This window comes from Talpa occidentalis, unplaced genomic scaffold (genome assembly GCF_014898055.3).
Source record: "Talpa occidentalis isolate TD23 unplaced genomic scaffold, MPIMG_talOcc4v2.1 talOcc4.7, whole genome shotgun sequence".
Classification (NCBI taxonomy): Eukaryota; Metazoa; Chordata; class Mammalia; order Eulipotyphla; family Talpidae; genus Talpa; species Talpa occidentalis.
Window position 1 is genome coordinate 116,325,410 of NW_023605083.1, and position 26,775 is coordinate 116,352,184.

At 47.7% G+C, this 26,775-nt stretch overlaps 2 protein-coding genes across 3 annotated transcripts; both read right to left on the reverse strand.

Moving 5' to 3' along the window:
* Window positions 1–802: 802 nt before the first annotated feature.
* UBE2Z (ubiquitin conjugating enzyme E2 Z) lies at window positions 803–16,470 on the reverse strand. Its single transcript, XM_037492535.2, is given in 8 exon segments — window positions 803–2,845; window positions 4,350–4,440; window positions 6,082–6,194; window positions 9,545–9,656; window positions 11,952–12,139; window positions 14,000–14,072; window positions 16,074–16,342; window positions 16,345–16,470. Coding segments are annotated over 8 exon segments (1,068 nt in total). The 5' UTR covers window positions 16,396–16,470; the 3' UTR covers window positions 803–2,674.
* Window positions 16,471–23,648: 7,178 nt separating this feature from the next.
* On the reverse strand, window positions 23,649–26,347 carry ATP5MC1 (ATP synthase membrane subunit c locus 1). Of its 2 annotated transcripts, none has more exons than XM_037494242.2 (5): window positions 26,290–26,347; window positions 25,672–25,719; window positions 24,684–24,761; window positions 24,190–24,368; window positions 23,649–23,865 (listed from the first exon to the last, which is right to left on the reverse strand). In XM_037494242.2, exons 2-5 carry the CDS (start codon window positions 25,708–25,710, stop codon window positions 23,751–23,753), a joined length of 411 nt encoding a protein of 136 aa, XP_037350139.1. In that variant the 5' UTR covers window positions 25,711–25,719; window positions 26,290–26,347; the 3' UTR covers window positions 23,649–23,750. The 2 variants fall into 2 exon arrangements, with proteins under 2 accessions (XP_037350139.1, XP_037350140.1); XM_037494243.2 differs by having other exon boundaries at window positions 26,222–26,342.
* Window positions 26,348–26,775: the final 428 nt, after the last annotated feature.

The following is a 26,775-nucleotide window of genomic DNA, read 5'->3' on the forward strand; positions in this document are numbered from 1 at the left end:
AATTTGAGGGGAACCAACCATTAGTGGATGTAGTACTATTTTCCCAATTCCCTACTAACTTCCCCTCCTACAATGATCACATCCCTCGTCTTTAAGACAGGAATCATTTACTGAACACCTACCCAGTGCCCAGTGTTATATACACCTCAGAAGTCAAGTAGGCAGCCTAAACTCCACAGCGAGGAATTGAAGCAATTTACTGAGCTCTGCTTAAGCCAGAGCCATGCGTTTCCCTATCTCCACTTAGCACAGCACAGGCTGTTGTAATTTCTTCCCACACACATGGTCAACCATGAGGAAAACTGCACCAAAACTCAGGAGCCTTCTATAGCAAGTGGGGAAGGTGGTGAGCTGGAAAGCCAGTGTAAAGTTGGGAAGTCATGGTCTCAACGATTATCTCCAAAGGAGGGCTGCTTTAGTGCCAGAGAACTGAAAAGCCGATGGTCTATTCATACCAAGACATCTTTCCTTTCATAGGGAATCTATATAGTCTTAAGCTCATCTTGTCTGTCCTCATAGGTCACTCCCCATCTCCTGTGGTTCTTTGGAAGCAACTGAGGCTAAGATGGCATTCCTCTCCTTGACTGCCAGAGTATAGCCTCAAAGGGACCCTTCTATTCTGGTTGGCAGAAAACATGTCACCAGTAGTCCTGCTTTTCTTCACACCATATACCCATTTTTGGCTTCTAGACAACTCACTGAGCACTTTCTGCCCGACAGTTTCAGGCCTAGGTGAGGTGTGGTTGTTGAGATGACTCCATTCTTTTACACAAACCCTCCCACACCCATAGGCGCTTCCTCCTTCTGCCAAAACAAACTTTATTGCACCAAAAAGGAAAAAAAAAACTTCATTTATGTACAGTCAGATATAAAGACATCTCTTTGACTCCTGTGCATATATTTCTTCAACTCAAGATTAGGGCGTAAAAGTCAGGCCATATGCCAGACGTGCTCTGCCCAAGGCAGGGCCAAGGAGAGGATTGTCACTTGAAAGTGGGAACACTTAAATGGATGACAGACAACACTGGACCAACAGACCCAGGGCATTCTTCTAAGCCCTGTACTAGCTCTGGGAATGGAAAAGGGAAATTGGAAGCAGGGTCCCTTTCTAAGTCTCCATGTGAAGACATTCAGGTATTCAAGATGAACTTCCGTTCCCCAAGCCTACTTCCTGTCCAGGTTCTTTGCTTCCTGCCCTCCCAAGTAGGACATTCTCCTTTGTGCCCAAACCCCTCCCCACAATCCCTCCCAGGGAAGTCCCATGATCTACAAGCAGAGGCCTCCATAGCAGCGGGCAGGGCAGGCATCAAGTTATCCTCTCCCTTACACGTGGCTGGATACTGACTGAGGCCCTGCGCGTCATGTGGACCACCAAAACCCCACTGGGAGCCGCATCAATAAGAATCTGGAAAGTATGGGGAGAACACACCAAAGAGGGGAAGGATGGATTCCCTCAATGCCCAGTGTCACCGGGCACACCTAAAGCACATTTTTCTGAGCCAACCAGCTAAAGGATCACTGCAGCTAAATACAGATAGAGAAGCGACATAGCCAGGCTAACGTCCATCAGAGTCAGTGACAAAGAGCAGCTGTGAGGGAAGGGTTGGGGAGATAGGGGGAGTCTCCAGAGTCCCAGCCCCAACCCCCTTCTGCCATTGGCTACCTGTGCTCACCACAAGTCCCTGGGCATTGAAGTGATGGGAGAGGGACTACAGGTAGGGGTGAAAAATACACAAGGACAGCCAAACAAAATACAACAGGACTAGCATCAGTCTCCCCGCTGCACCCCACCCCCAGGGGAAATACCCTCATTGTGACTAGTATTCATGAAAATCTGTTAAGACTATTCTATGCAATGGCTCTAACCCCACACACACAGCAGCTGCCAGTGTTGGGAACTTATTCAAATCAGTGATTGCGGGAACAAATGGCATTTTCAGCATCTTCGGTGCCTGTGCAGGCTTTACCAAGACCTTGTTTCAGTCCCAGTCACATTTACCTTGTTTTAAATCTAGAAATGGGGGGTAGGGCGCAGAGGAGAAAGGTGCTCAGGTGCTAGGTAAAGCTTACTCATCAGCAGCCTAGACTCCACCACTGTTCCTTCTCTTTGGTCTGTCTAGAACAGTGACTATAAATTAGGAAAAACAAAATTATGCTGGCCCATGGGAAAGAGAAGCAGGGAGGAAAGGGCATCGGGAAGCCTTGCTTCAAGACTGCAGACAGACAGACAGATAACCACCCAGACTGCTTAATGTCACAGACAGTCCCCCACCCCAAGCTCCCTTCCAGATATCCCCACAAATCATTGGGCACACTCCCTCTCGAGATTTGCTGCCTCCCACTTATCCCTAAGGAGCTGGCCCTGCAGAGAGGTGTGTTGGTTGTTTTGTTTTTGCCAGAGGCCGTTCCCCTACGTGCTCCTGCATAGGTAACCGTGGCCCCTGATTATGGGAGGAACATCGCCTCAGAAGCTCGAGAGCCAAGGATGTCAGATGGGGACCAGCCTCCCCACTCCCACACCCTGGGATCCAAGCTTGCTTGGTTCTTGCCATCTTGCGGGATGACGTCACGCCACGTCTGGAGGGAAGATACACAGTGCCTCTCCAACCCTGGGGTTGGGGGAAGGGACTTTGCTGGGACTCTCGAGTGGGGGCAGGGGAGAAGGGAGCAGGGTCTAAACCCTCAGGCTCCCGTGCAGGTCTGTCTCTGTCCCAGACGAGCTGCTATCAGAGTCCATTTCCGTGTTCTCATTATGGAGCCTCTCCAACACTTTCTGGCGAATTAGTCCCAGGCGCATCAAGAGGGACTGGTAGTCAAAGTGGCCCCGCTTCTCTCCAAAAGGGTCCTGTGGGGGGAAAGGAGACAAGCCGGATGGAAGAGTCAAGTCTGGCTGGCTGACTCTAGAGGGATCAGCTTTAGGACCATGTAAAACACAAGCTCAGCTTCTGAGTCATGGAACAGAGTACGGTGTCGAAGTTTTAAATGGCAGACAACAAGATCTCTGGCATGCTTAGTGCCCTGGACAGGCCTGGCTTGGGCTGACATTAAAAGGTATCTGCATTCCTCAAAAGCAAGTCAACTGCAGAAGGGTGGAGGAAGGTTAAGATGCCCAAGGGCTGAATCCACACTTACTCTGAAGCTGTCAGTTTTCCAAATTGTCCCTCTTTCATTGTTCGCTGTTTCCACCCACCCCACCTTCTCCTCCCTAGATGTCACTCCTCCCTCTCCCTTGCCTTGTCACGAGTTATTTTTCCTTCATAGATGGAATACTGGAAATAATGCTGGATACGGGCAATGAGACTTCCTGATGTGTGTATGTGTCACCTTCTACACACTCCAGAGAGGGTTTAGGAAACAAACTGACCTCAGCTGAACTAACCTTGCCCTTCGAGTATAAATGTGGCGTGTGAGTGGGCAGTCCTCGGGAAGCCCAGAGAAACTACCAATTCTAAGCAGCACCTAAGGGAACAAGACATTCACTCCCGTTGGTGGGGGTGTTGGATGGGCAGAAACAACAGCCCAAGGAGAGCTGGAGCAAATTTGAACTGTCTTACTCCTTTACCACATTTCCAAGCAAGACCACCTGTAAATCACATGCACTGGTCCTTCAGGACAGGAAGGTTCTCACATTCTTACCAACCAAGTTGTTTATATTTGAGCCTATTTATAATCTGGTTTAATAAGAAACTTTTTTTTTTAAAGGAGCCTAAATTCTTCATTGTTATGGGAAGCAGAAGCACATTCCCCAGTAGAGCAAAGAATTAGTTTTTAATAGGAAGCGTTCAACATATAACACTGTATACCTGTTCCCCTAAATCCTCTTTCTCTGTGAACACCAGAAAAAGAAAGCTAATAGGTAATCCTTATCTTCTGTAAGATGCTGAGAGGACTGAATGTTCTGGGCTTGAAAAGACTACTGACCAAGAAGGGAAGGAGCTCCAGGCTAGAAAGAACAATAATTCAGAGTCTACTCATGAGTGCCTACTTCAGACCAGAACTTACTTTCTTTCTATGCGCCACAGTCAGTTTACAGAATCCTAGTAACAAAAGGTTAGAATGACCATTTGCCCCATTTTTCCAACAGGGAACCTGGGGCCCAATGGGGTGAAATGACTACCCAGGTCACACAGGGTGGGTCCTCATCAGGAGCGACCATCACAGTCATATGCTAGAACTGAGAACCAGCTCCTCAGGACCAGGGTAGTCAATCTCCTCTCTGGGCCTCAGCTACTCAATGATACAGGTTCCTGACTCTGAATTCTATGGAGAGATGTGAATGTCACCTGTGTGGGGAGGATTTCACATGGTTTGCTATCAGGCCCTGGAGTAAGCAACAAAGGCTGTATTACCTGCATAGTCTGGCCTTGGAGGTGCAGGCGATCTTTGCAGGCCACCTCATAGAAATCATAATATTCCAGGAAGGACTTCTCCATCACCCCTCTAGAAAACAAGCAGAGAAGCATAAATTAGGAACATGCAGGTGTGGGGATGGGGGTCCGTGTTTCACTACTTCACTAGCTAACCTTAATGCCAAGTTAAAACTGCTAGAGTTCCGAAGACTTGATTTAGTTTCCCACAAAGGTTTTCCAATGGAAATGGATGAAGGAACAACTGATTACACATGGCTGATTTTCCTCACACCTCAGCAGTTAAGTTGGATTATCAATACTAATCATTCCAGGCCTCCCTGGAGGCACAAGGGGTTAAGCACAGCACTGTGAAGCTATCCGCAGCCTCTGCAGCAGGAGTCCCATCCCCGGCTGGCCAGGGAGGTAACCCACACAGCACAGCAGACCTCTCCTGTCTCGCCCGCTGCTCCCCTCAGCAATGTATTTCTGTCAGTCTGCATGTTCTGTCCCTATTCTGTCTCTGGTGAATCCTCTTACCGCCCCCCGCACCTCTGGCCTGTACCCCAGTTCTTGCATGCATGAATAAATACATCTTAAAAAAAAATACTAATCAGGGCTTCTCCAGTGGCGCAGTGGTTGAGCGCTGGGTTGCGAAGCTGCCTGCAGCCTCTGCAGCGCCGGTTCAATCCCCGGCTGCTCCCCGGCCACTGGAGGAGGGTCCCACATGGCGCGCAGACCTCTTCTGCCGCCCGCTGCTCCCCTCAGCAGTGTCCTTTGGTCCTTCTGCCTGCTCTGCTCCCTGCCCTGGCTCTGGTGAATTCTCTCACCCTCCCGTGCTTCTGACTGTACCCAGTGCTTGTATATGCAGTCTTTTTTTTTTTTTTTTTATAGAGGCATGCTTTATTTATTTATTTGTTTGTTTGTTCGTTTGTTTTTTGTTTATACATGCACTGGGTACAGTCAGAAGCGCAGGAGGGTGAGAGAATTCACCAGAGCCAGAGCGGGGAGCAGAGCAGGCAGAAGGACCGAAGTACACTGCTGAGGGGAGCAGCGGGCGGCAGGAGAGGTCTGCGCGCCATGTGGGACCCTCCTTCGGTGGCCGGGAGTAACCGGGGGATCGAACCGGCACTGCAGACGCTGCGGGCAGCTTCGCAACCCAGCGCTCAACTGCTGCGCCACCGGGGAGGCCCACCCAGTGCTTGTATAAATAAATAAAAATAAATCTTTAAAAAAAAAAAATACTAATCATTCCAATCTCAACTTTAACTCATGACTTGTTCAATCTTGTTTGTGTTCCGTAAGCCTTCCCTGATTTCAAACTTCACTGGATATTCTCCTAGGGTTTGTTTCTTTGTTTCATTAATTCTAACTTTGTTCATCTGGTTTTAACACTTAAAAATTAACTTAAACACTAAGAAGTGGGTATATTATATTATGAAATGCTCTACACCTCACTTGACTACAGAATGGTGAACATCTTCAGTATGCGCAGGTTCTCATCAATCTTGGAACCTCCCTGAGGACATGGGCTATACTGTGTCCGTCAGGATAGGCACTTTCCAAGGACAGGGGAGAGCTCTGAGCTTCCTCCTGGGTGGAGACCACATCTTTCCTTCTTTGTCTTCTTCTGGTGCTCAACGGTGGACATTGCCCCAAGGCCATCAAAGGTGCAAACAAGCTAAATCTCCAAAGGGAATATACCAAGTATCGAGTAGGACCTCCCCACACGTACCGTAGGGGTTCAGGGCAGGGGCACTTTCCTTCCATCATGTCACAGACGGCCACTCTGATGGTCTCATGCCGAATACATTCATTGTAATTTTTGCTGTCTCCTGGATGTCTCTCCTGGAATGTGACAGACACCTTTATACCCAAGTGCAAAATTTAGGCAGAGAAAAGCTAATGCGAAGAGACTTCAGGATTAATAAGGGACACATGACCCATGCAATGAACTGAGAGGGCACCCTTCCTACTGTATGGCAGACACATGAACAGTTAAGCCATTATGTGAGGCTCCCTCATTATTCCCTGCTCCCTCCCCACCTTCCTCCATATGTATGTGTGTATATATAGATGTGTGTGTGTGTGTGTGTCAATAACCATCCCATTACAGGTCACTCAACCTATAAGTAGCAAGCCACATCCACCATACTTCTCTAAGCCTGAAATGAAAGGCCGCTTAGGCAAGGACTAAGTGAGACATAATCAAACATAGAATGATGGTGGAAATGACATTGAAGGTATAAATGACAATGAAGTCCAGTCTGGAAAACTAACAGGCACGAGGACCCTTCCTGGTTAACTCCTTTACATATCTGAAGGAATCCACTTTCATCTAATCGATCAACTATTATGAATGTACAAGAAGCAGAACTCGAAATTTTCAAAAGAAAAAACTCTAATTTTGGTCAGGAAAGCTAATATAAATGTGTGAATGACAACAGAAGGGAGAGTCTCCCAGCCTTGAACTTATGTTCCTCAAGGCTTCTCTTACCAACCTCAGTTAATTAGAGCCTTGGGCCTCAGATACAAACATAGCACAGACAGGAAGAGCTATGCACCTTCATGATCTGCACACCTACTCCAAGCTGTACCAGTGTGAAACCACAGGGGTGCTATGGGATATTTTAAACTTTTGAGGAAACCACCACAGTATTCAACACAGTTAAACACAATGCGAACTACTAGCTTGAGCAATGGAGTTCAGTTTGAAAGTTAAACCGTGCTACATTCTTTTTAATGACATTATTTTTGTGAAGCAGGATTCTCAGTTACTACTTTGTAAAGACAGCATATGAAAACAGTGGGGAACAGAAATGAGGGTAGTGGGGACCAATATGATCTTTAGATTTTAAAAGTTGTATGGCACCCAAAGGTCTACACATTCTATTAAGCTACTGTAGTTATTTAAGAAAGAAATGAGGGCCTCCCTGGTGGAGCAGGCGTTAAAGACAGAACTATCAAGCTATTGCCAGCCACTGCAGCACGAGTTTGATCCCCAGCTGGCCAGGGAGCAACCCACATGCACAACAGACCTCTCCTGTCTCGCTCACTGCTCCTCTCAGCAGTGTAATTTCAGTAGATCCGCCTGTTCGACTCCCCACTGTCTGGTGAATCCTCTCACCTCCCACACCACTAGCCTATACCCCAGTTCTTGTATGCATAAATAAATCTTAAAAAAAAAAAAAAAAAAGATCAGCTCCCTGGTTAGTAGATGAGGTCCACTTCTACCTAAACTTGAAATCAACTACGCTCTTACTTACAAGTGATGGCTAAGAGGATGATTTTTTTTTTTAAAGATTTAAGTATTGGGGGCCTCCCAGGTGGCGCAAAGAGTTAAATCTCAGCACTATGAAGCTATCTGCAGCAGCTGCAACAAGAGTTCGATCCCCGGCCAGGGAGCTACCCACATGGCATAGCAGACCTCTCCTGTCTTACCTGGCATATACCCTAGCTCTTGTATGCATTAAAATAAATCTTAAAAAAAAAAAAAAAAAAGGGCCTCCCTGGTGGCACAAGGGTTAGGACGCAACCTATGGGTCTGTCTGCAGCCACTGCAGCACGAGTTCGATTCCTGGACAGCCAGAGAGCAGCTCAGATGGCACAGCAGACCACTCCTGCCTTGCCTACTGCTCCCCTCAGCAGTGTACTTTGGTCAATCTTCCTGCTTTTTTTTTTTTTTTTTTTTAGAGGCATGCTTTATTTATTTATTTTATTTGTTTTGTTTATACATGCACTGGGTATAGTCAGAAGCGCGGGAGGGTGAGAGAATTCACCAGAGCCAGAACAGGGAGCAGAGCAGGCAGAAGGACCGAAGTACACTGCTGAGGGGAGCAGCGGGCGGCAGGAGAGGTCTGTGCGTCACGTGGGCCCCTCCTCCGGTGGCTGGGGAGCAGCCGGGAATCGAACCAGAGCTGCAGAGGCTGGGGGCAGCTTCGCAACCCAGTGCTCAGCCGCTGCGCCTCCAGGGAGGCCCCAATCTTCCTGTTCTGTTCCCCACTCTGTCTCTGGTGAATCCTCTCACCCCCAACACCTCTGGCCTGTACCCCAGCTCTTGTATGCACAAATAAATCTTTAAAAAATAAATAAAATAAAGATTTATGCATATAAGAACTTATGCATACAAGGCCAGAAGTGGGGGTGGTGGTGAGAAGATTCCAAGAGAGAGTGGGGAGCAGAACAAGTGGATCTACTGAAATACACTGCTGAGGGGAGCAGTGGGAGAGACAGGAGAGGTCTGCTGCACCACGTGGGCTGCTCCCTGGCTGGGGATAGAAATCATGTTGCAGTGGCTGGTAATAGCTTGAAAGTACTGTGTCTTTAACCCCTGTGCTACCAGGGAGGCCCGATTTCTTTCATTCTTAAAGGACATTTCCCTTTGCTCAGAAGAATCATATTAGTGTTACCACAGTTCCTCCCTCCCTCCCCAAATGGTTTAAAAATGAATTAAGTTGTTTTAATCACTGAAACACTAATCTTTTCAGACTCACTGAGGTGCTTTCCCCACGCTGAGGAGTAAACATGGAAGGCACTTTGGAACAATGGGAAACTTTATGAGATCCAGGGAAAATCCTGGGTCCTCATCATGATCTGTGATGTCCTTATGAAAGTTAAGTGCTCTGAAAATGGGGATAACAATATTTACCTCCAAGTTATTGTGAGGACTGAATGAAACTATGCACGAAACCTGGCAGTGCTGTACCCTCCAAGGGTACAGCATACCCTCGGAGAATGTAAATTTTCTCCTCCCTTTTCTCTGACACAGTACTGACTAAAAATATTCTTGCCCTAGCTAATGACTAGTTCCTTCAGCTCTGTAGGTAACAGTACTTCCTAACTCCAGAAGAATGTCTGGCTTGGCAGTAGTCACGAGGAAGCACCTTGGAGAACACAGCATACAGATGAGCCCACGGCTGCAACAGCCCTAAAAGCAGGCTCAGAATTAGTTTCCAATTCACTCTACTGACCGCCCCACTGTAGATTACTATAAATCAAATGGAAAGAACCTAAGAGTTATTGTAATTCATAAGTAAAAAATTCATTATTAAGAAGCACAAATGCTGCTCTCCTTTTTCTCTATAGCAATGATTGTAACACAAAAGGCTGAGTCAGGTTTAAAAAAAAAAAAAAAGACTCAAGCAGATCTCTCAAAACCCAATAATTCATACCCCAGAGCTGGGCCCAGCTGGCCTTACCTGCTCAAAGCCAGGTTCATTGTGATAGGGGTTCTCAGTCATCAGGGACTGGATGGAGATGAGCACTGAAGAGATGCTCTGGGCTGGGCTCCAGGCAGGGCCAGTCCACGTACTGCAAAACACATCAGAGGGGAGAATGGGGTGAGGCAGAGTGATGGGAAAGGCAGCCACAGAAAGACCAGTGCACAACACTGGGGCCTGGCCTCCCATCAGAAGTAACTCTTTCACTATCAATATTCGGAATTCCCCAGCTTCCCTCTAACCCTCATTCACCAGAAATCAGCCAACTGCCTAATCCTCTTATCAAGTAGGACAAAAGAAGAGAGGCAAAAGCGAGCAAGATAACTTTGAGGGGATTTTCTTTAGGCTATGAAAGAAAGATTAGCCAGGGCAGGTACTGAGCATCACCATGAAAGAACTAAAGTAAGAAGCGGCTCCCAAGGCAGACTAAATGTTAACCTAGTGGACCTCAAAGAGCTTGCTTATTTTTTTGTTATGTCTGGGTAGTGATGGAGTTAGTGAGGAGAGAGACACTGAACACAGAGGCAGAGGGGACTGAGGCCATTTGGTGACAATTAGGGATTCATTTCTGTATCAAGCCCCCAGGAGTGACAAATTCTCCAGAGACTACAGAACTCTGCCAAAAGACAGGAAGAGAATAAGGGGTACTTCCAGACTGTGGAATGTCTGAATATAATATATAGGAAACATCTTGAGCAAGAGACATCAAAATTGCTCCTCATTTTTATATCTAGTTAAGTATGGGGAGGTGGAGGGGGAGGAGCAGGCCACGTGGCCCTTGACATTTGTTTTTAGTTCAACTTTTTGAAGAGGGGGCACCTATGCTGGAAGCTGAACACAATCTGAGCCACACCTGGTTTGTTCAAGTACACAGGCCATTTCCCTCGCCCTGCCAGACTCCAGGAAGCCCAAGTAAGTGTAACAGTAACTTCACCAGAGCTTGCTCCGCAGTGCCTCTCAACCTCTCTTCTCTGCTTTGCTGCCAAGAACTCTAGACCTTGCACTCATAAGGCTTTATAAACTCAGGGACTCAAGTCAATTGGTAATTGTTCATTAAATTTCTTTTGACAGTAAGCCAGCCCAATTTTTTTCTAGATAGGGAGGGAAGGAATGAGGCTGATGAAGTTAACACAGTCAACTACAAATACAGGGGAAGTTTCTCTGATTCATAGCACACTTTCATGTCAGGGGAGCTTCTTTCCACCCAACACACTTCTACCACTTTTACCCCCACCATCTCTCTCCCCTATTTCTACTATGAGCTACTGTTTGCTGGAAATAATTTTATATTGGCCTAATGAATGAGAGCCTATGACAAAAAACTTTCAGGAACAAATTTCGTAAGGAAACAACTAATTTCTTTACCACTATGGGTTATATATATACTACCCCACCGTGCAGACCATTATGTACCCTCATGAGATGACAGATTTCTTGAAATACAATCTTTAAAGGACTTCCTTACTGCCACAATCACAGAACTTATATCTGGATTTAAGGGATTAAAAAAAAGAGAAGTCTTGTCTCCACTTCGTTTCAGCTGCCCTTCCCCTCACACAAACCTGGAAACGTTGGACGGGAAGAAAGAAAACAGTACCACCAGTTTGGCCAACCTTCTCAACTTCAACCTGCATTTTTTTCTCCACCCCAGGGAAATTCAGACCACACTAATATGATCAATCCAGAATACGCTAGAAGACATTTCCATTCTGAATTTTTAACCCCCAAATACAATTAAAAGGGAATAGAAGAGAACGACATGAACCAAAATCTCAGTAGCACTCAGAAACAGATGTACTTGATACTTCTGCGTTTTGTATCTTATGTGATTTCCAACCTCAAACATTTTTCATTCACTTGTTAAAATATCACAATCATCATCACCACCACCACCGCCTCCAAAGCACTCATTGAGACTCAGAAATAAGACACCCACAATCCTGAATGGCACAGATCTGCAGCCTTTCTCAACCTGTTTGGGAGAGAATTAAGTCTTGATGCCCTAATGAAATGGTTCTCAAGCTGGAGTGTACACCAGAACCTCCTGGAAGGTTTTTAAGAGACAGACTATTGGGTCCAAACCCCAGAGTTTCTGATACAGTAAATCTAGAGTGGGGCCCAGAATCTGCACAGCTTCAAGTTCCCAGGTGCTACCACTGCTCAGCGAGAACCACTTCACTAAGGTAATCGTTTTATGTAATGAATTAACCTCCTTTGCATCTAGAATGATGCTAGTCTTGTACCATCCTGGGGAGAACTGAGGAAATAGTCATACCAATTAGTTTCTGAGTTCTGTGGGTCAGATGAGGAACCCTGGTTGATAAAGGCTGGCCTAGAGCAATAATTTGCTAACAACCAACTTGGCCACTTAGAAGTCTCCTCTTACCCTAGAATACTCAAGCAGACTTTCCCATTGCGGTAGAAGTTGGGGTTAAACCTCACTGTGTTATTGCCCGTTGTCATCAGTTTGACCCGAGGTGGGTGGATGGGATAGTCGGGCGGACACCGAAACACGAACAGGAAGAAACCCCCTTCATAAGGAGTGTCAAATGGGCCTGTGATCAATGCATGAATCTGCAAAATAAAACCCCATCTCAAAATTGTGAGGTGATGTCCCATCCCAACCCCTCCTGGCTTCCACTCGCTGCCCACGCCAAAAGCAGGACCTTCACTTGGCATCCATGTTCCGTATCATACAGAATGAACAGCCTACTCTCTCTCATACTAATAACTGAAATTTTAAGAAATCCCATTACAATGGGATTACACTCTAGAGTCCAAGGTGAAAAGTGAATCTAGTCAAGATCACCCTTAAAACTCCCCCAAAGAATGTTTTCATTTGGACTTCCCTGAACAGTGCTATGTGTAACAAATGGACAGAGTACCGATGTGCAAAATATAATATACAGCTGTAAAATATTACCCTTGCATGTTTAATTTTAAGAGATCAATGTATTTTTACACAGTATGCATGTTTGAATTTGCCTAGGTTAAATAAACAGCTAATGATGCAATTCCACCCTCCATGTACATGGCACAAAGGGGAGATAAGATGGATGGAAAAGAGGAAAGGGTCTGGGGTGGGGGCGGTCACAGCACCTGTGCCAGTCACAGTGCAGAGCCAAGGGTCGTGATGGAGGCCTAAGGTGTCTGCTTCCTCCACAGAGGATAAAACCCATTGTGGAAGGTATGGAGCAGTCAGCAACCAGGTGTGTCAAAGATACAAAGAAAAATGGGGAAAACTCAGGGGCCACTTAGAGCCATAAGACCATCCCCAGAACTTTCCAACACTGAAGGTTAATAACTAAATGATAAAATCAGCGGTAGCACTTAGAACGCTAAATTATCTTCTCCAGCCATGATTATTGCGCAAGATTTCCCTCCCCAAAGGTGGGGGGAGGGCAACCTGAACTAATTCAGTTAGATTTCTTCTTCTAGAAAAGTACCCAGGCAGTTAAGTCTGCTCAGAATTTGAACAGAAAGAAGTAAAAGGACCTGCAACACAATGCCTCTACAGTCCCTACCTTGCCCTGGTGACACCCAGGTTTACCTTTTAGCCTTCAGTTATTTGGAAGAGAAAGCGCAACTGGTACAATTATGGCACCAATTCTGGGACCCCGGGGACTAGCATATTAACACTGATACTTGACTAAGGGCAAAATATCCCAGGAAAAACATTTCCAACCACATAAAAAGGAAAAAAAAAAATCAATGAAAAGGGAAAATTATTAAAAACAAAACAGATACCAACAATATAAAACCTGAGTATTTATTGTAAGAAATGTGAAACTAGAACTTTTCATTTAAACAACACGAGATTACAAGTCTGATTTCTTCCCAATATCACTGCAAGCATAAACTGACTTCTGGGGGCAGAGAATTCAATGACAGAGAAGCGAGGAATGTGACATTACATACTAAATGTTCTCTGTGCCTGTATGTGGAAGATAGAGAAATGGTCTTTGGGGTAGAAGGGATATTCAAAAGCAACACGTATAGGAGCCTAAACAAGGTCCTTTATAAACACGGTTCACCCAAGCTTGCCCCATCCTCAACTTTCTCTGCATCTACTTTAATAGCAGCACACTTAGTTCAACAGCAGAGGAAAGGGGGAAGGGCTAGGGGCACAATGGATAGGGTGACCATGTAATTTATCATCCAAACTGGAGCGCTTCTGAGAGTGAGTGAGTGCCCTACTAATAGTGAAGCTGGGACAATAGGTGTAAACTGGTATTTCCCAAGCCAACCAAGACCACTGGGACCCTAATAAACAGACAGCTACTCAAGGTTCTGCTCCACCTCACTGTGCAAGCCGCTACTCTTTTGGGGTCTGGTTTCTCACTTTTATAATCAGAGATGTAAATCAAATACTTTTAGATTCTTCCAACATTATGGGCCCAATTTCCCAATAACCCAGCCCCCACAGTTACATACCTTAGTCATGTCAACAGTATCAGGTACAACGAACATTCCTGGAGGAGGCTCCTTATAAATGGACATGATATCCCTGTATAACACCAAGAGGAGGTGGGGGGAGGGAGTGAGGGAGAGAAAAAAGGGGAATCCCTTAAGCAGGACAGCTGTTATCACCTCAATGAGACCAGGGCTGAGAAAGTGGTGCTTGGTACCACAAATGTTTGCACTGTCTTGTTGGCTGAGAAAGCTCAGCTGAGTACTTGTCAGGCAGGCAGAGAGCAAATTATCAAAGGGGTATTGTTTCCTTAGGGGGAGGGCAAGAAGAGGGGGGAAAAAAAATCAGAGATCCCAATGGCATCAGATGTCACCCTGGAAAAGTCACATCCCATTTACTCTCACTTCCTCCCACGTGACAATACAGTCACTCCCTACCTCCAAGAGTACCAGGTACAACTGCATGCTAAAAGATATTTTTAGTAACTGGGGGGCATAATCAACTCCACTAAAAACTAATTGTGTAAGCCACACAGTGGACTATGTTGGCAATAGGGTTATATGAAGTAAGAAAGCTAGAAGGGAGCAAGAACAGTAGTCTTGCCAAGGGGGCTAGCAAGGTAGAGTTGGCTTCAGGTTGGGGAGGGGACCCTCTGAAGTTGCTGAAAACATCCTATCTGAAAAATGACATGCAGTGACTACTTTGGAAGATTTCTAGGTTGGATGTCACAAACTACAATGGTCCCATTGGAAATATGGGTCTAAGGAAGGGCATTCTGGTTAGTAAAAAGTCTAGGAATTGCTAGGGTATGTAAGGATACAAAGAGCATGTGTAAATGGCAGAGCAAAGTAGCACTAGTGGAACTCAAGATGTATCAGGACTGGAAGACTGAAATGGCTGAAGAAGTAAGAGAGAGGGGGAGGGTTGGATTTCTTAAGTTAGAGGTGGCAAAGCTGATAGAGTTGGCATCCTGGTTCAGGCTCTGGGCCAGGTACTTTAAATACAATGTGCCATTTAACATTTTTATCAAAACCTTGAAAAGCAGGTAGAGAGTTATTTGTAGGGATTTGGAATGTGAAAGGTTGAGAATACCTAGATGAGGATGATTGTGATGGGAGCATGGGGGAGGAAGAGTCTGGTCTTCAGGAAACAGGTTTCAGGATTAACAGCAGCTAAAAAGTATTACCCTTTCCAGTGCAATCATTACTATGCAAAGCATTTTTGCAAAAATATTATTTACTAAAAGATATGATCTAAGATCAGTCACCCAAGAAATAAGCACAGAAAGGACTTCAGGCCTTTGTTCTCATATTGGAACTGTTATATTTGCTTCAGAAAAGTAAACTGTATGATCCAGAGCAAAAAATCCAGGGAAGAAAGGCTTGAGTGGCATATTGCAAACCAGAGTGACACTGGGGAGAGGAAATCTGAGTTTCTGGAACAGGTGTGAGAGTGGATAGGTCTAAGGACAGTTTTGGGGTTCTGGAAAAGTGGCTCAAGAGAAGATTGCGGGTATGTGAGGGAAGCAATATAGGCTTGCGGAGGGGATTCGAGAAACCGGTAATGAAAGGAAAGACTGGCCTCGAGTGAGAGGCCGCGCGAAGAAGCTGTGTGGCTGTGGCTGTGTGTGTGGGTGTGTGTTACAAACGGGGCTCGGGAGGAGACGGAGGTAGGGGAGAGAGGGACGAGCAATGGGTGGGGCCTCTGGGCAGCATCTAACAAGACTGGGGTGGGGAAGGGGGGGGAGAGGGCGGCGCGGAGGGCGGGAGGGGGTGTTACTGGAGCGCGCCAGGGTCGGGTTTCGGGCGGGAGGTGGGGGGAGGGCGTCCGGGCGAGGACCGGGGCTCGCGGGAGGCTGCGAGGGGCGGGGTCGGACCTGGGCGCGCGAGGTGGGGTTTGCTGCGTGAGCTGCCGGCAGTGGGGGTGGAGCGGGGACTCGGGGCTCGACGCTCCGGGCAGGCAGGACGCGGGCCTCCGAGCCGGGCCGCCGCGAGGGAGGCGCTGAGGCCGCGGAAGGGTGGTGGAGGGGGGCGGGGGCGGGGAAGGCCGAGCCCCGGCGCGGAGCGTGGGGCTAGGGGAGGAAAAACCCCGGCTCACCGCTTGATCCGGAGGAGGCACTGCGGCGCGGTCCGCTCGCCGTCCCAGTCCGAGCTGAGCGTGGGGTCCCAGTGGCTGAGCAGCGCGGCCCCGTGGGCAGCGGCCGAGGGCGGGAGTCCCGGCAGCGGGGCCAGGCCGCTGCCCGGTCCCCCGGCCCCGCCCGCCGCTGCCGCCGCCGCCCACACATCCGGCAGGAAAGGCGGCCCGAACCCGCCGCCGCTGCCGCTGACGCCCACAACGCCGGCGACGCCGCTTGCCCCGGGCCCGCCGCCCCGGCGCCCGCCGTCGCCGTGGCCGCCTCCTCAGTCGGACTCTCCGCCATCGCTGCTTCGCTTCCGGGACTGCTCGGCAGCACGTCCGCCGACCAGAGCGGCCGCTGCGCGCTCCCGCTCCCGCACCACCGAGAGCCGGGCCAGAGTGTCCCCACCCTCCGCTTCCCCAGCACGGGCGGCGCTGGCTCCGCCCTCCCCCGCCCCGACCAGCGAGAGGCGCGCTGCAAGAGCGTCCACCCACGGTCCTCCAGGGCGGGCGGGGCCCGGCGCTAGCCGGCGGCGCTGGGTTCTGGGCCTGTGTTTGTCCCGCGGGAAGTGCGCGGGCGTCCTGGGGCGCCGAGGTGCGGTTGAGAGCCCGAGTCCGCGGAGTATTTTTAAGTACTGAAAGGGAGGACCATACCCATCCTTAAAGAGAGCGACTCTCAGTCGTGCACGTGGGGTAGGATGGGGATCCGGCTTGAGGAGAGTCTCCGGGTCGGGTGTGCGTTGGCTGGGGCAGCCCCTCCTGCCCGAGAGGCTTAGCTCATCCTTCCTCGCGCACCCTCAGCCGCCCAGGGCAGTCCGCCAGTGAGTGCCCCGTGCCTGCGGCGGGACCAGGAGGAAGGAAGGAATCAGAACTTGCGAATGATAAACTACCCCGTTTTAGAGTTTATTCAGTGTACTTGAAAAGGGCCTACTAAATGCCAAGCACTGTTGCTAGGCGTTGCCATAGGGATAATGAAACAGCCCTGGAGAGGCTTGGTAAAAGGAGGAAAATCAGTGCTGACACCAAGCCAGGTATTTTTTTCCTCCCACAAGTCTTTGAATATACAGGAATCAGGGAGCTGTGAGCTTAAATCCTGGGAGGATTCCGAAGGACTTTTCTGAACTATGTAAGGTGAAAAATAATACTATGGGCTAAGAAAACAATTGTTCTTAAAAAGAGCTCCCACGGTCTCCCTGGTGGCGCAGGGGTTAAAGTCAGCGCTATCGGTAGCCACTGAGGCTTGAGTTCGATCCCAGGCCAGGGCGCTAACCCACATGGCGCAGCAGACTTCTCCTGTCTTGCACACTGCTCCCCCCTCAGCAATGTATTTAAGTAGATATGCCTGTTCTACTCCCTAGGGCTCCCTAGGGCGGGAGGAACTATGAGCTAGCAGCCCGCCAGAGCTAGCCAAGAGCTAGCCGGAGGCTCTAGGTTATGGGCCTGCCTTTGTCCTGCGGGGAAGTTCGAATCCTGGTGAATCTCTGGTGAATCCTTTCACCCCTGCCCCCTCCACCTTTCATCTGCCCCCAACCTTTGTAGCCTACACCTAGGTCTTATATGCATAAATAAAAATAAATCTTAAAAAAAAGCTCCCATTTCTCTCTAGCAAGGATAAAGGGTTAGTCTAAGCTTATCCCGAAACCCTTGGGGCCAGCAGTGTTTCAGAGTTTAGAGTAACACTACCAGTAGGGCTGGGTCATTCCCTGTAACCAAATATAGTGATATTTCTGCAGCAAAGTATGAAAATTCATACTAGTTTGGTACATTTATGAATATTCATAGTTAATCAGAGAAATAGTCTCACTTTGGGTTATATTTTGATGCCCACTTTTTTTTTAAAGCGAATTTTCAGAGCTTTGTGATTTTTCCAATAAGAGACCGTTGACTTGAATGATAATGGCCAGCATTTATTGAGAGCTAAGCTTTTGGCTTTAGCTCATATTTATTGAGCGCTTACTATGTGCCAAGTGCTTTTTATACTTTATCTTATATATCCCTTTCAACAACCCTATGAAGTAACTACTATTATTAGTCCATTTTGACGGATGGAAAAATAGGCTGACAGTTTCACTTACCTTCCTTGGGTCATACTGAAAGCAAGAGAAGAATTGAGACTCTAAGCCAGATGTGACTCCAGAGAACAGGGTCTAGCCACTATGAGATACTGTTAGAGCGTGAAACTCTCCCACACTTAACTGAATTTTGCTTTGTACTAACTATGGTCCTTTGTTATCTGCTGTTCCCATCTCCCTCCCCCCCCAACACACTTGGGGCTCTAGTCAGTCCATGTATTATCTAACTCTGTTACGTCTCTTTCATCTATGAATCCAGCACAGCGCCAGGCACAGCTTAGCTTCTTAACTTTAAGAAAATGAATCAGTATAATTATTTCACACAGAGTTCATGTTTTGTTGGCATGTTTTACCACTTTATAATAAAGATGCCTGAATACCTTGTAAAGAATTTCAAGAAAATGTGAACAGTGGTTGCCTCTGAATGGTTTGGTTGCTAACAGTCTTTTTGTACCTGTTAGATGTTGTGTATGTTTTATTCATTTTTAAAAGATTACAGAATTTTGCTTGGGTCTTATTTAGTAAGATGGTCCAAGTCAATGCTCTAGGTAACCTCACACAAAGAAATAAACCTATTCCATACTCCCCCCTTGGCTAGACTAAAGAGGCCCAGTGATGGCCACTGGTGGGAGGATTCCTCAGTGGGTCCCTTTGTTACTACCGAACCGTTTTCAAGTGCAGGGTCTGTTAGTGATGTAGCAATGAACAGAAAACACTTTAGATCCTGAAGGAGTTTCAAGCTTTTCATTTGTACCACTTTGCAAATATCTATTTTACACCCACAGACTGGTGATCATCCTAACTCAGGGATTTTTCTGAGGATAAAGTGTGACATTTCCAGAAGTGTTTTTAAGGTGATAGGCACAGTCTTAATACTTGACACCTTGCTTTCCCAGGTACTTTCTCTCCTCCAGGCCATTGCTCATCACGTAGTTTCTCTACATGGAATACCCTTTCTCTCTGTCAGGAGAAATCCTAGTTGACTCATTTCATCAGTGACATTGGTAAAATAATAGTAGTTGCTAAGAAGAGATGTGATAATGAATGTGTACAACGCTTGGCCAGGGCATATGTTTCAATTTATTAACTCATTATTTTTACTCATCTGGAATATTACTTTCTCTGCCAAGATTTAATACCTCCAGACATAGTATTATTAATTAGTCATTCCTAATGACACCATTCTCTGGTCCTCATGGCTGACTACTCATGCCTTTATTACCTAGCCACACCATTTATGTTAGTGGTTTGGTTACTCACCTGTCTGGTTACTACCAGAGGGCAGGGAGCATGAGGCAACTATTCTGTGCCTCTAGGACCTGACATTCAGTAGTTACTGAAGAAACAGTTAACAAAGTGAGGCCACGGTAGCCAGCTGCCCCTGGCCACGGATCTTTAGGACTCTTCCCCCTCCTCCTCCTCTGATATGCCTGTTTTTTCCAAAAAGACTGAGCCAAGTTTGCAAAGAGAAGTACAAGTCAAGGCCAGAAGGGCTGCAGGGGATAGCAACTGCTTAAATACCAGCTCATTGCCTCCAATGGAACTCCAGGAGGCCTCTAAACTGGGGAGGAGGAAGGAGCTCGAAGAGGCTAGTGGGCGGGGCCTCATAAGTGGGCATGGCTTAGCCTGCTGCTCCCTGACTTTTTCAAGGCAACACCTGGCTTTGTGGCCAGAGCGCAAGCATATTTTCTGGAGCTGCTCCCATACCCTCTGGGGATGGCTGACACAACTGAGAGGTCTTCTCCCTGGAACTGGTATCCAAACCTCTCCTCCCCAGCACTGCACTGTCCTTCACTGAAACTTCTCTTTGTGCAACAAAATTTGGTAGCACATGCTCATGGCAACTAGGCAAGTGCCCTCACCCAAGGACAGAGGCCAAGTGTCCTGGTGTTCAGGTCATTGCTGGGCCTCAACCCTCTCTAAGTAGATAAAGCTTGAAGATCCTTCTCCCCTTCCCCAAAGGCCCTTGTCCCACCACCCTGTGGAGCAGCCCTTTCCCTCCAGGGCCCAGCCTTTTCTGGGCTCAATGCCAGGGATAGATGAAAATTGAGTTCCTGAATTACAAGGAAAAATCTTAACTTGGACTGGGTGTTTGAAGCTTCTGATTATAAGTACTCATAGTTATATTTAAAATCCACGTGTGTTAGCTCATCACTACAGCTCTCCCTTTCATAGGCACTGCATATGTTTCTTGAATACTATATATGTATATATCACAGTATTACCATTTATTTGCATTTATCTATCTGTATCATCTCATTTTGTTGTTACAACCACCATGAATTGTTCTCATCCCCACAGAAGAGATGAGGAAATCAAGGCACAGAGAAGATAATTAGCTTCCCAGACAGGAAGAGGCAGGGCTGGGATTTACTGTCCTGTCTGACTCCCAAGTCCTTTCCTGTGCCACCATATTGAACTTTTTTTTTTTTTTTTTAAGAACTGGGCTATAGGTCAGAGGTACAGGGGGTGAGAGGATTCACCAGAGACAGATTGAGGAGCAGAACAAGTGGATCTACTGAACTACACTGCTGAAAGGAGCAGCAGGCGAGACCCCAGAGGTCTGCTCTGCCATGTGGGTCAGCTGCCTGGCTGGTGATCCAACTCAGGCAATAGTGGTGATAACGCTGAGACTTAACCCCTAGGCCACTAGGGAGGTCCCATGTTGAACTAATATTAAGGCACTGGTTACTTATTGTTCTTTTTTTTTTTTTTTAAAGATCAGTGCATTTTTTTTTTTTTAAATAGAGGCATGTTTTATTTATTTATTTATTTGTTTGTTTTGTTTATACATGCACTGGGTACAGTCAGAAGCGCGGGAGGGTGAGAGAATCCACCAGAGCCAGAGCGGGGAGCAGAGCAGGCAGAACGACCGAAGTACACTGCTGAGGGGAGCAGCGGGCGGCAGGAGAGGTCTGCGCGCCATGCGGGATCCTCCTCCGGTGGCCAGGGAGCAGCAGGGGATCGAACCGGTGCCACAGAGGCCGCGGGGCGGCCTCGCAACCCAGCGCGCTCAACCGCTGAGCCACCGGGGAGGCCCTTACTTATTGTTCTTTATGGTAATTTAACTGACTAACCAGGTTGAGGATAAAAGGAATTTCTCCCTTGACCTTGGGCTCCATGGGCCTACCAACCACATTCCCAACCCCGCTGATTTGGACTTGCAAGTTCAGCAATTCCAAGGCTATTTGGAACCCATGATGAAGAGAAATTCTTACCAATCCACTGGTAAAACTAGGTTCCTGAAATGCCACAGTAAGAAAAATGCAACCACCTTCCCTAGAGGCTGTTCCTTGATTACCACCGGAAGGTAGTGGCCTGGCAAGGATGCCAGTGTGACATCCCAAAAGGGTTACAGTACTGTTTTCGTAACAGCATTACCACTTAATCCATTGCTCCCTTGGTGATACCTCAGCTGCCAGGTCAGCCTCAGTCCCATTCTTTTTTTTGGGCCCTGAGATTCCTGGTCTGTGCATCAAGTTCACCACTGGCTTGTTGTGGACAACCTCGGGTTACTAACAGAGAAAGGGCTAAGAGGAGATTACAGTAGACCAGTTCTCAACTGGGAGAAATTTTGTCCCCAAGCCAGGAGACACTTGTTAATATCTGATATTTGGTAGTTGACCATCTGAACTGGGGAAGGCTGGTTATTACCAGCATCTAATGCTGCTCACATCCCATAATGCCCAACAGTGAATTAGGATGCCAAATGTGCCAAAGTAAAAAGACCATGACTGAGTGAATTAGGAACACTGGCCTGCTGTAGAGCTTGGGCTTGTCACTGAGCCAGGCGAGTCAGCACAGCGGTGGGAAGGCAGGTTTTGCAATTCGAACACCAGCTTTTCTAACCAGCCATGTGCCCCTCACCTCCCTGTTTCCTTATCTGTAAAATAACTTATTTTACAGGGTTGTAGAAAGTAATCTGAGAAAGTGCTTAGCACTGAGCCTGACCTACATGTGCTCCAGTGTTAGGTGGTGTTATGACAACAAGCATTAGCTTCCTTACTCTTCCTTACACCTTCACAGCACACAGCTTCTCCACCCACATTCTCTCCACAATGCAAGGCATCATTCACTATTGTTCCCACTGTGTTGATTGCCAAAATTCCTTGAAGGCAAGGACCTGAGATTTCTTCGCCTTTCTCAAAGCACCTAGGAGGGTGCTTAAGTACCTAAATACCAGGCTTTAAGATCGTATGTAAGTTGAAACCATTCTTACTCAAAAAAAATTCTTTTTAATCTCTCTTTGGTAGCTGCCTTTTAGCAGAGTTCATACTAATTAAGGAACTTTTTGGTGTCACTATTTCATACAACTTTTCCAACCAGTTGAGATAAAAGGTTTTCACAGAACGGGTGCCTCTTATAAGTGATTACTCCTTTTCCTCTACATTTGTTCTGTCCAAGGATTGCTAGTGCTTGGGCTGAGAGAACAGCAGCTGTAGATGTAGCAGTTTAGCTTTCTCTCCCCTGGGTGATTAGCCCCACCCTTCAGTTAGGGGTGCCTGACTGAGACCACAAGGAAGACGCTGCATGAAGTTCTCTGAGCAATTCACTCAAGCAATTCACTCGCAGAAAACACTCTTTTTTTTCCTCCCTAGTAAAACTAAGATTGCAATTCTCTAAGAACTAGCACTGCATTCCTTATTCACTTTATTAAGGAGTCTAAGAGAGGCCAATAGAAAATGAAAATGAAACTTACAAGTTGCATTACAAAGTGAAATTAAATGCGGGCAGAAGGAAGCCTGGCCCCATCTCTAACTGGTAGCTGCCTTTTAGCTGGGAGTTCATACTAATTAAGGAAGTTCTTGGTGTCACTGTTTCATACAACTTTTCCAACCAGTTGAGATAAAAGGTTTTCACAGAACGGGTGCCTCTTATAAGTGATTACTCCTTTTCCTCTATATTTGTTCTGCCCATGGATTGTTCATGCTTGGGCTGAGAGAACAGCAGCTGTAGATCTAGCAATTTAGCTTTCTCTCCCCTGGGTGATCAGGGGAGAGACTAAGTTTCCCTCTCTGTGCCCCTCAGTTATGTGGCCAAAATGGAATAGACGGGTTAGCATGGCAATTAAAGGTTTAGGCTGGTGTGAGTGGGGGACTTTCCGATTCTGACACTTAAAACCTCTATGGTGTTGGACAAGTTATTTTGCTTCCCTGAGCTTCAGCTCCCTCATTTGCAAAACAGGTTTTGTGAATGTACTTATAATTCATAGGTTGAGATAACAAGCATAAAACACCATATAGTGCTTGATGCAAAATAAACTCCGCAAGAAGTTATTATACTACTAATAATACAGGGAAAAAAAAAAACAGGTTATTGCTCAGACAAATCCACATTCCCCTGAGAGATACAGAGAACATTCCAAGTTCTTACAGTCTGGCAAGCTGCTTCCTAATCACCGATGCTTGACCCAGTCCCACTTCCCCATCCTACCTTTCCACCAAGGCCCTCCCCCAGGGCAAAGGACAGAGGCACAGGCACAGGGTTTAGAGAAACGTTGTGTTTAATGGTAAAGCTCAGCACACTCCAGCACCGGGTGTGGCCAGGAGTCGAAGCAGCAGGGATGGGTAGGTGACCCCACGGAGCCTCACATGGCGAACAGGATGAGGAAGGCGACCATCAAACAGAAGAGCCCCATGGCCTCGGACAGGGCAAAGCCCAGAATGGCATAGGAGAAGAGCTGCTGCTTGAGAGACGGATTCCTGCCAGGGACAGAGGTTGGAGCCAGCCCGGGCAAAGGCGGGCGGGGTAAGGGCACGGGTGGTGGTGGAGGACGAGGTAGGTTAGGTGAGTGGGGAGTGCTGGAACTGGGAGAAACCCACATATACCTGGGGATCTGGACAGAGTACCAACATGTGGTATGTTTAAATGAGAAACTTTAAGTGGCAAGTGTAGGCTGGAAACAAATTTGAATTTAGAGCTCACTGGGGAAAATAGGCTCCTAAAGGGAGCTCCTCTTGCTGAGGCTTTCTCCAAATAGGGTGGAATTTATGGTGGGAGATACTCTAGGTTATCCCTAAACTTACCTGGCATAACCAATTATCAAGCTGCCAAACACTGTCCCGATGCCAGCCCCTGACCCAGCCACACCAACTGTGGCGGCACCAGCACCAATAAATTTGGCTGCTGTGTCAATGTCCCGGGAGACAACGCTGGTTTGGAACTCCCGTCTGGCCTCCTGGAGCGGGGAGCTGCTGTAGGAAGGCTGGAGGAGGGAGGGAGAGAGGAGATAGTAAGGCACAGGACAGGTGTCAGACTCCACCCCCTACCCCACCCACCTGAGCTCTGAAATTGTTGGCAAACTGGCAAGTTACAGAATGCTTGGACTGCAGAGCATGCTGGAGATTAGTTTTAGGGTTCATTTCCAGATAGGATAGGGAAATAAGCTCACACTGGGGTACCTAGAAACTATTAAAGTACCAGATTGTATTACTCTCCTCCCACTTTGGCCTAAAAGGGACTCCACTAACTTGAAAGACCCATTTGGGGAAAATTCAGAAGAGGGCCCACAATCCCTTACCTGTATAGATGGGATCTCTGGCCTGTTCAGGAAGGAGGCAGACACAGGCCTGATCAGGCCCCTGGTACAGCAGCGCATCTGTAAAATCAGAAGATAGCTCATTCCCCCCACAAAAAATCAGGCAAGAAAAAACCAACTAAGTGTTATCAAAAATAACTACAAATATCATAAACTGAAAAAGTCCAGTGCATCTAAAGGTCAATTAATATATTCCTGTTTCTACCAGGCAGGCCTGCACCAGAGACAGCTGTCCCAAAGGCTTGGTGTAGTCAGCAGTGGCAACCTTCCCATTAAAAACCAGGTACCAAAGTTCACTTCTATGGGGATGGCCCTAATCAGTATCCTAGAATGGAACAAAAGCCTACCCCATTACCAAACCAGATACAGGAAGGATCTGGCCCAGATAACCAAAGGAATCAGAGGGGAAAATCTTATTTTGCTAAAACATACGGTGCTATATACCCTGGAGTGGACCAGGACCAGGAAGCCTGGTGAGGATCCCTGAGTATGGATTGGAGCACAGCCCCCTGTAACATGGCTTTCCTAAAATGTTTCCAGAAACAGAATGGAGTGATTCTCAAATTTGGTGGAACTTTGGGAAAACCTAAGGAATTCTTAAAAACCAAAGAGATTCCACCATTCCCAGGGTCTGATGAATTGGCAGGGGATGCAGCTGGGCATCAGGGTTTTTAAAAGCTCTCCATGATTCCTATGTACAACCGAGATTGAGAATCACTGCTTTACTGGGATGTCTGACTGTGGCCAAGTCAGACTGAGGGTAAAGGTCAGTTCCATATTCTGAGGACATTCCAAAGCCAAAGATAGCTTGGTTTACAGGCTGAAATAAACGGGGACTAACTGCATCGCATCCTGCGGCCTCCTCCAGAGAGCCAACATCATCAGCATGCCAAGCTCCTTTCAGTTCATTCATTAAATATTGATGGCTTCCACATCTAGCATTACAGAGCACCCCAAAGCCGCAGCTTACCAGAGCTGGAGAAATGAGCAGCGCCCCGGTGGTCTGCATTTTTTCAGTCTGCAGAGGAAAAAAAAAATCCGTCGACAACCTGGTTGTTTGCTTATAGTGGCGACCTTCGATCGTCCCCTTCACCCGCCCGTCCTCCCTGGACCACGCTCTTCCTCGCACCGTGCCCCAGCTGAGGAGGGCATTAGAGGTCAGAGAACAGAGCGAACTCCACAGTCCACCACTTTCAACGGGACAGGTCTGCAAAGGAAGGTCACAGAGATCGGAAATAAAGGCAGGAGGCCTGAGCCCCAGGAGGGAAATGTTGCTCAAGAGGATGGTCCCCCGGGAGGCCTGGAGGCAGATATTGGGCAAGATCCGTGCAGGGAGCTGCCCATTTTAACAGCTGTCCTCGGTCCCCCACAGCCGAAACCTTTAATCCCTCATTACCGTTGGTAATTAACATTATTAAGGCTGCGGACGCCCGCCGCCTCTGCCGGCCCTGAGCACCAAGACCCCTCTGCACAGCCCAGCCCACACCTCGGCCGATCGCTGGCTGCCGGCCCCGAGTCACCTGCACTCCCACTGCCCAGCTGCCCCTGCTCAGACGACAGCTCGCCCCGCTCAAGGTGACTGACTCACCTCCCAGCTTTTGCTCTAGGTCTAGGCGCTCAGCTTCCCCACCCACGTGTCCCGAGGTCCCCCCACTCTCATTGGCCGGAATCCCCCCGAACTCCTATTGGTTAACGTCCTCGAGTCCTCCTTTCTTATTGGTCCTCCGCAGCTTCTTCCTTTCTCTCCACAGGCGCTTCGTGGCAGGTCCCGCCTCCTTGCGGGTAAAGGCGGGGTTTGTCCCCGATCTTTGGCTTCCGATTGGTCGATTCCCGAGACGCTCGACCATAGAGTCGGTGGGGCTCGAAGTGCCACAACCTCCCGCACAAAATGGCGACCAAGGTGGAAGCTGCTGAAAAAGGCGTGGGAGAGATGACCGGACGCCTTACGCGCACAGGCACATGACCTTGGACCTGAGCCTTCATTTGGGCGCTCGTGCCTTGGGGCGCGTTGCATGTTGGGATGTGTAGTCGAATCGGAACGCCAAGGACGCCAAGGAGATCCCGCGAGACCTTC

What these genes read in the sequence shown, in the direction of transcription:
- ATP5MC1 (XM_037494242.2), bottom strand. Translation starts at nt 25,710, where the DNA reads ATGCAGACCACCGGGGCGCTGCTCATTTCTCCAGCTCTG. An exon ending in TGCTCATTTCTCCAGCTCTG is followed by an intron (nt 24,762 to 25,671) that starts GTAAGCTGCGGC and finishes CTGATTTTACAG; the next exon opens with ATGCGCTGCTGTACCAGGGG. An exon ending in TTGATAATTGGTTATGCCAG is followed by an intron (nt 23,866 to 24,189) that starts GTAAGTTTAGGG and finishes TGTCCCTGGCAG; the next exon opens with GAATCCGTCTCTCAAGCAGC.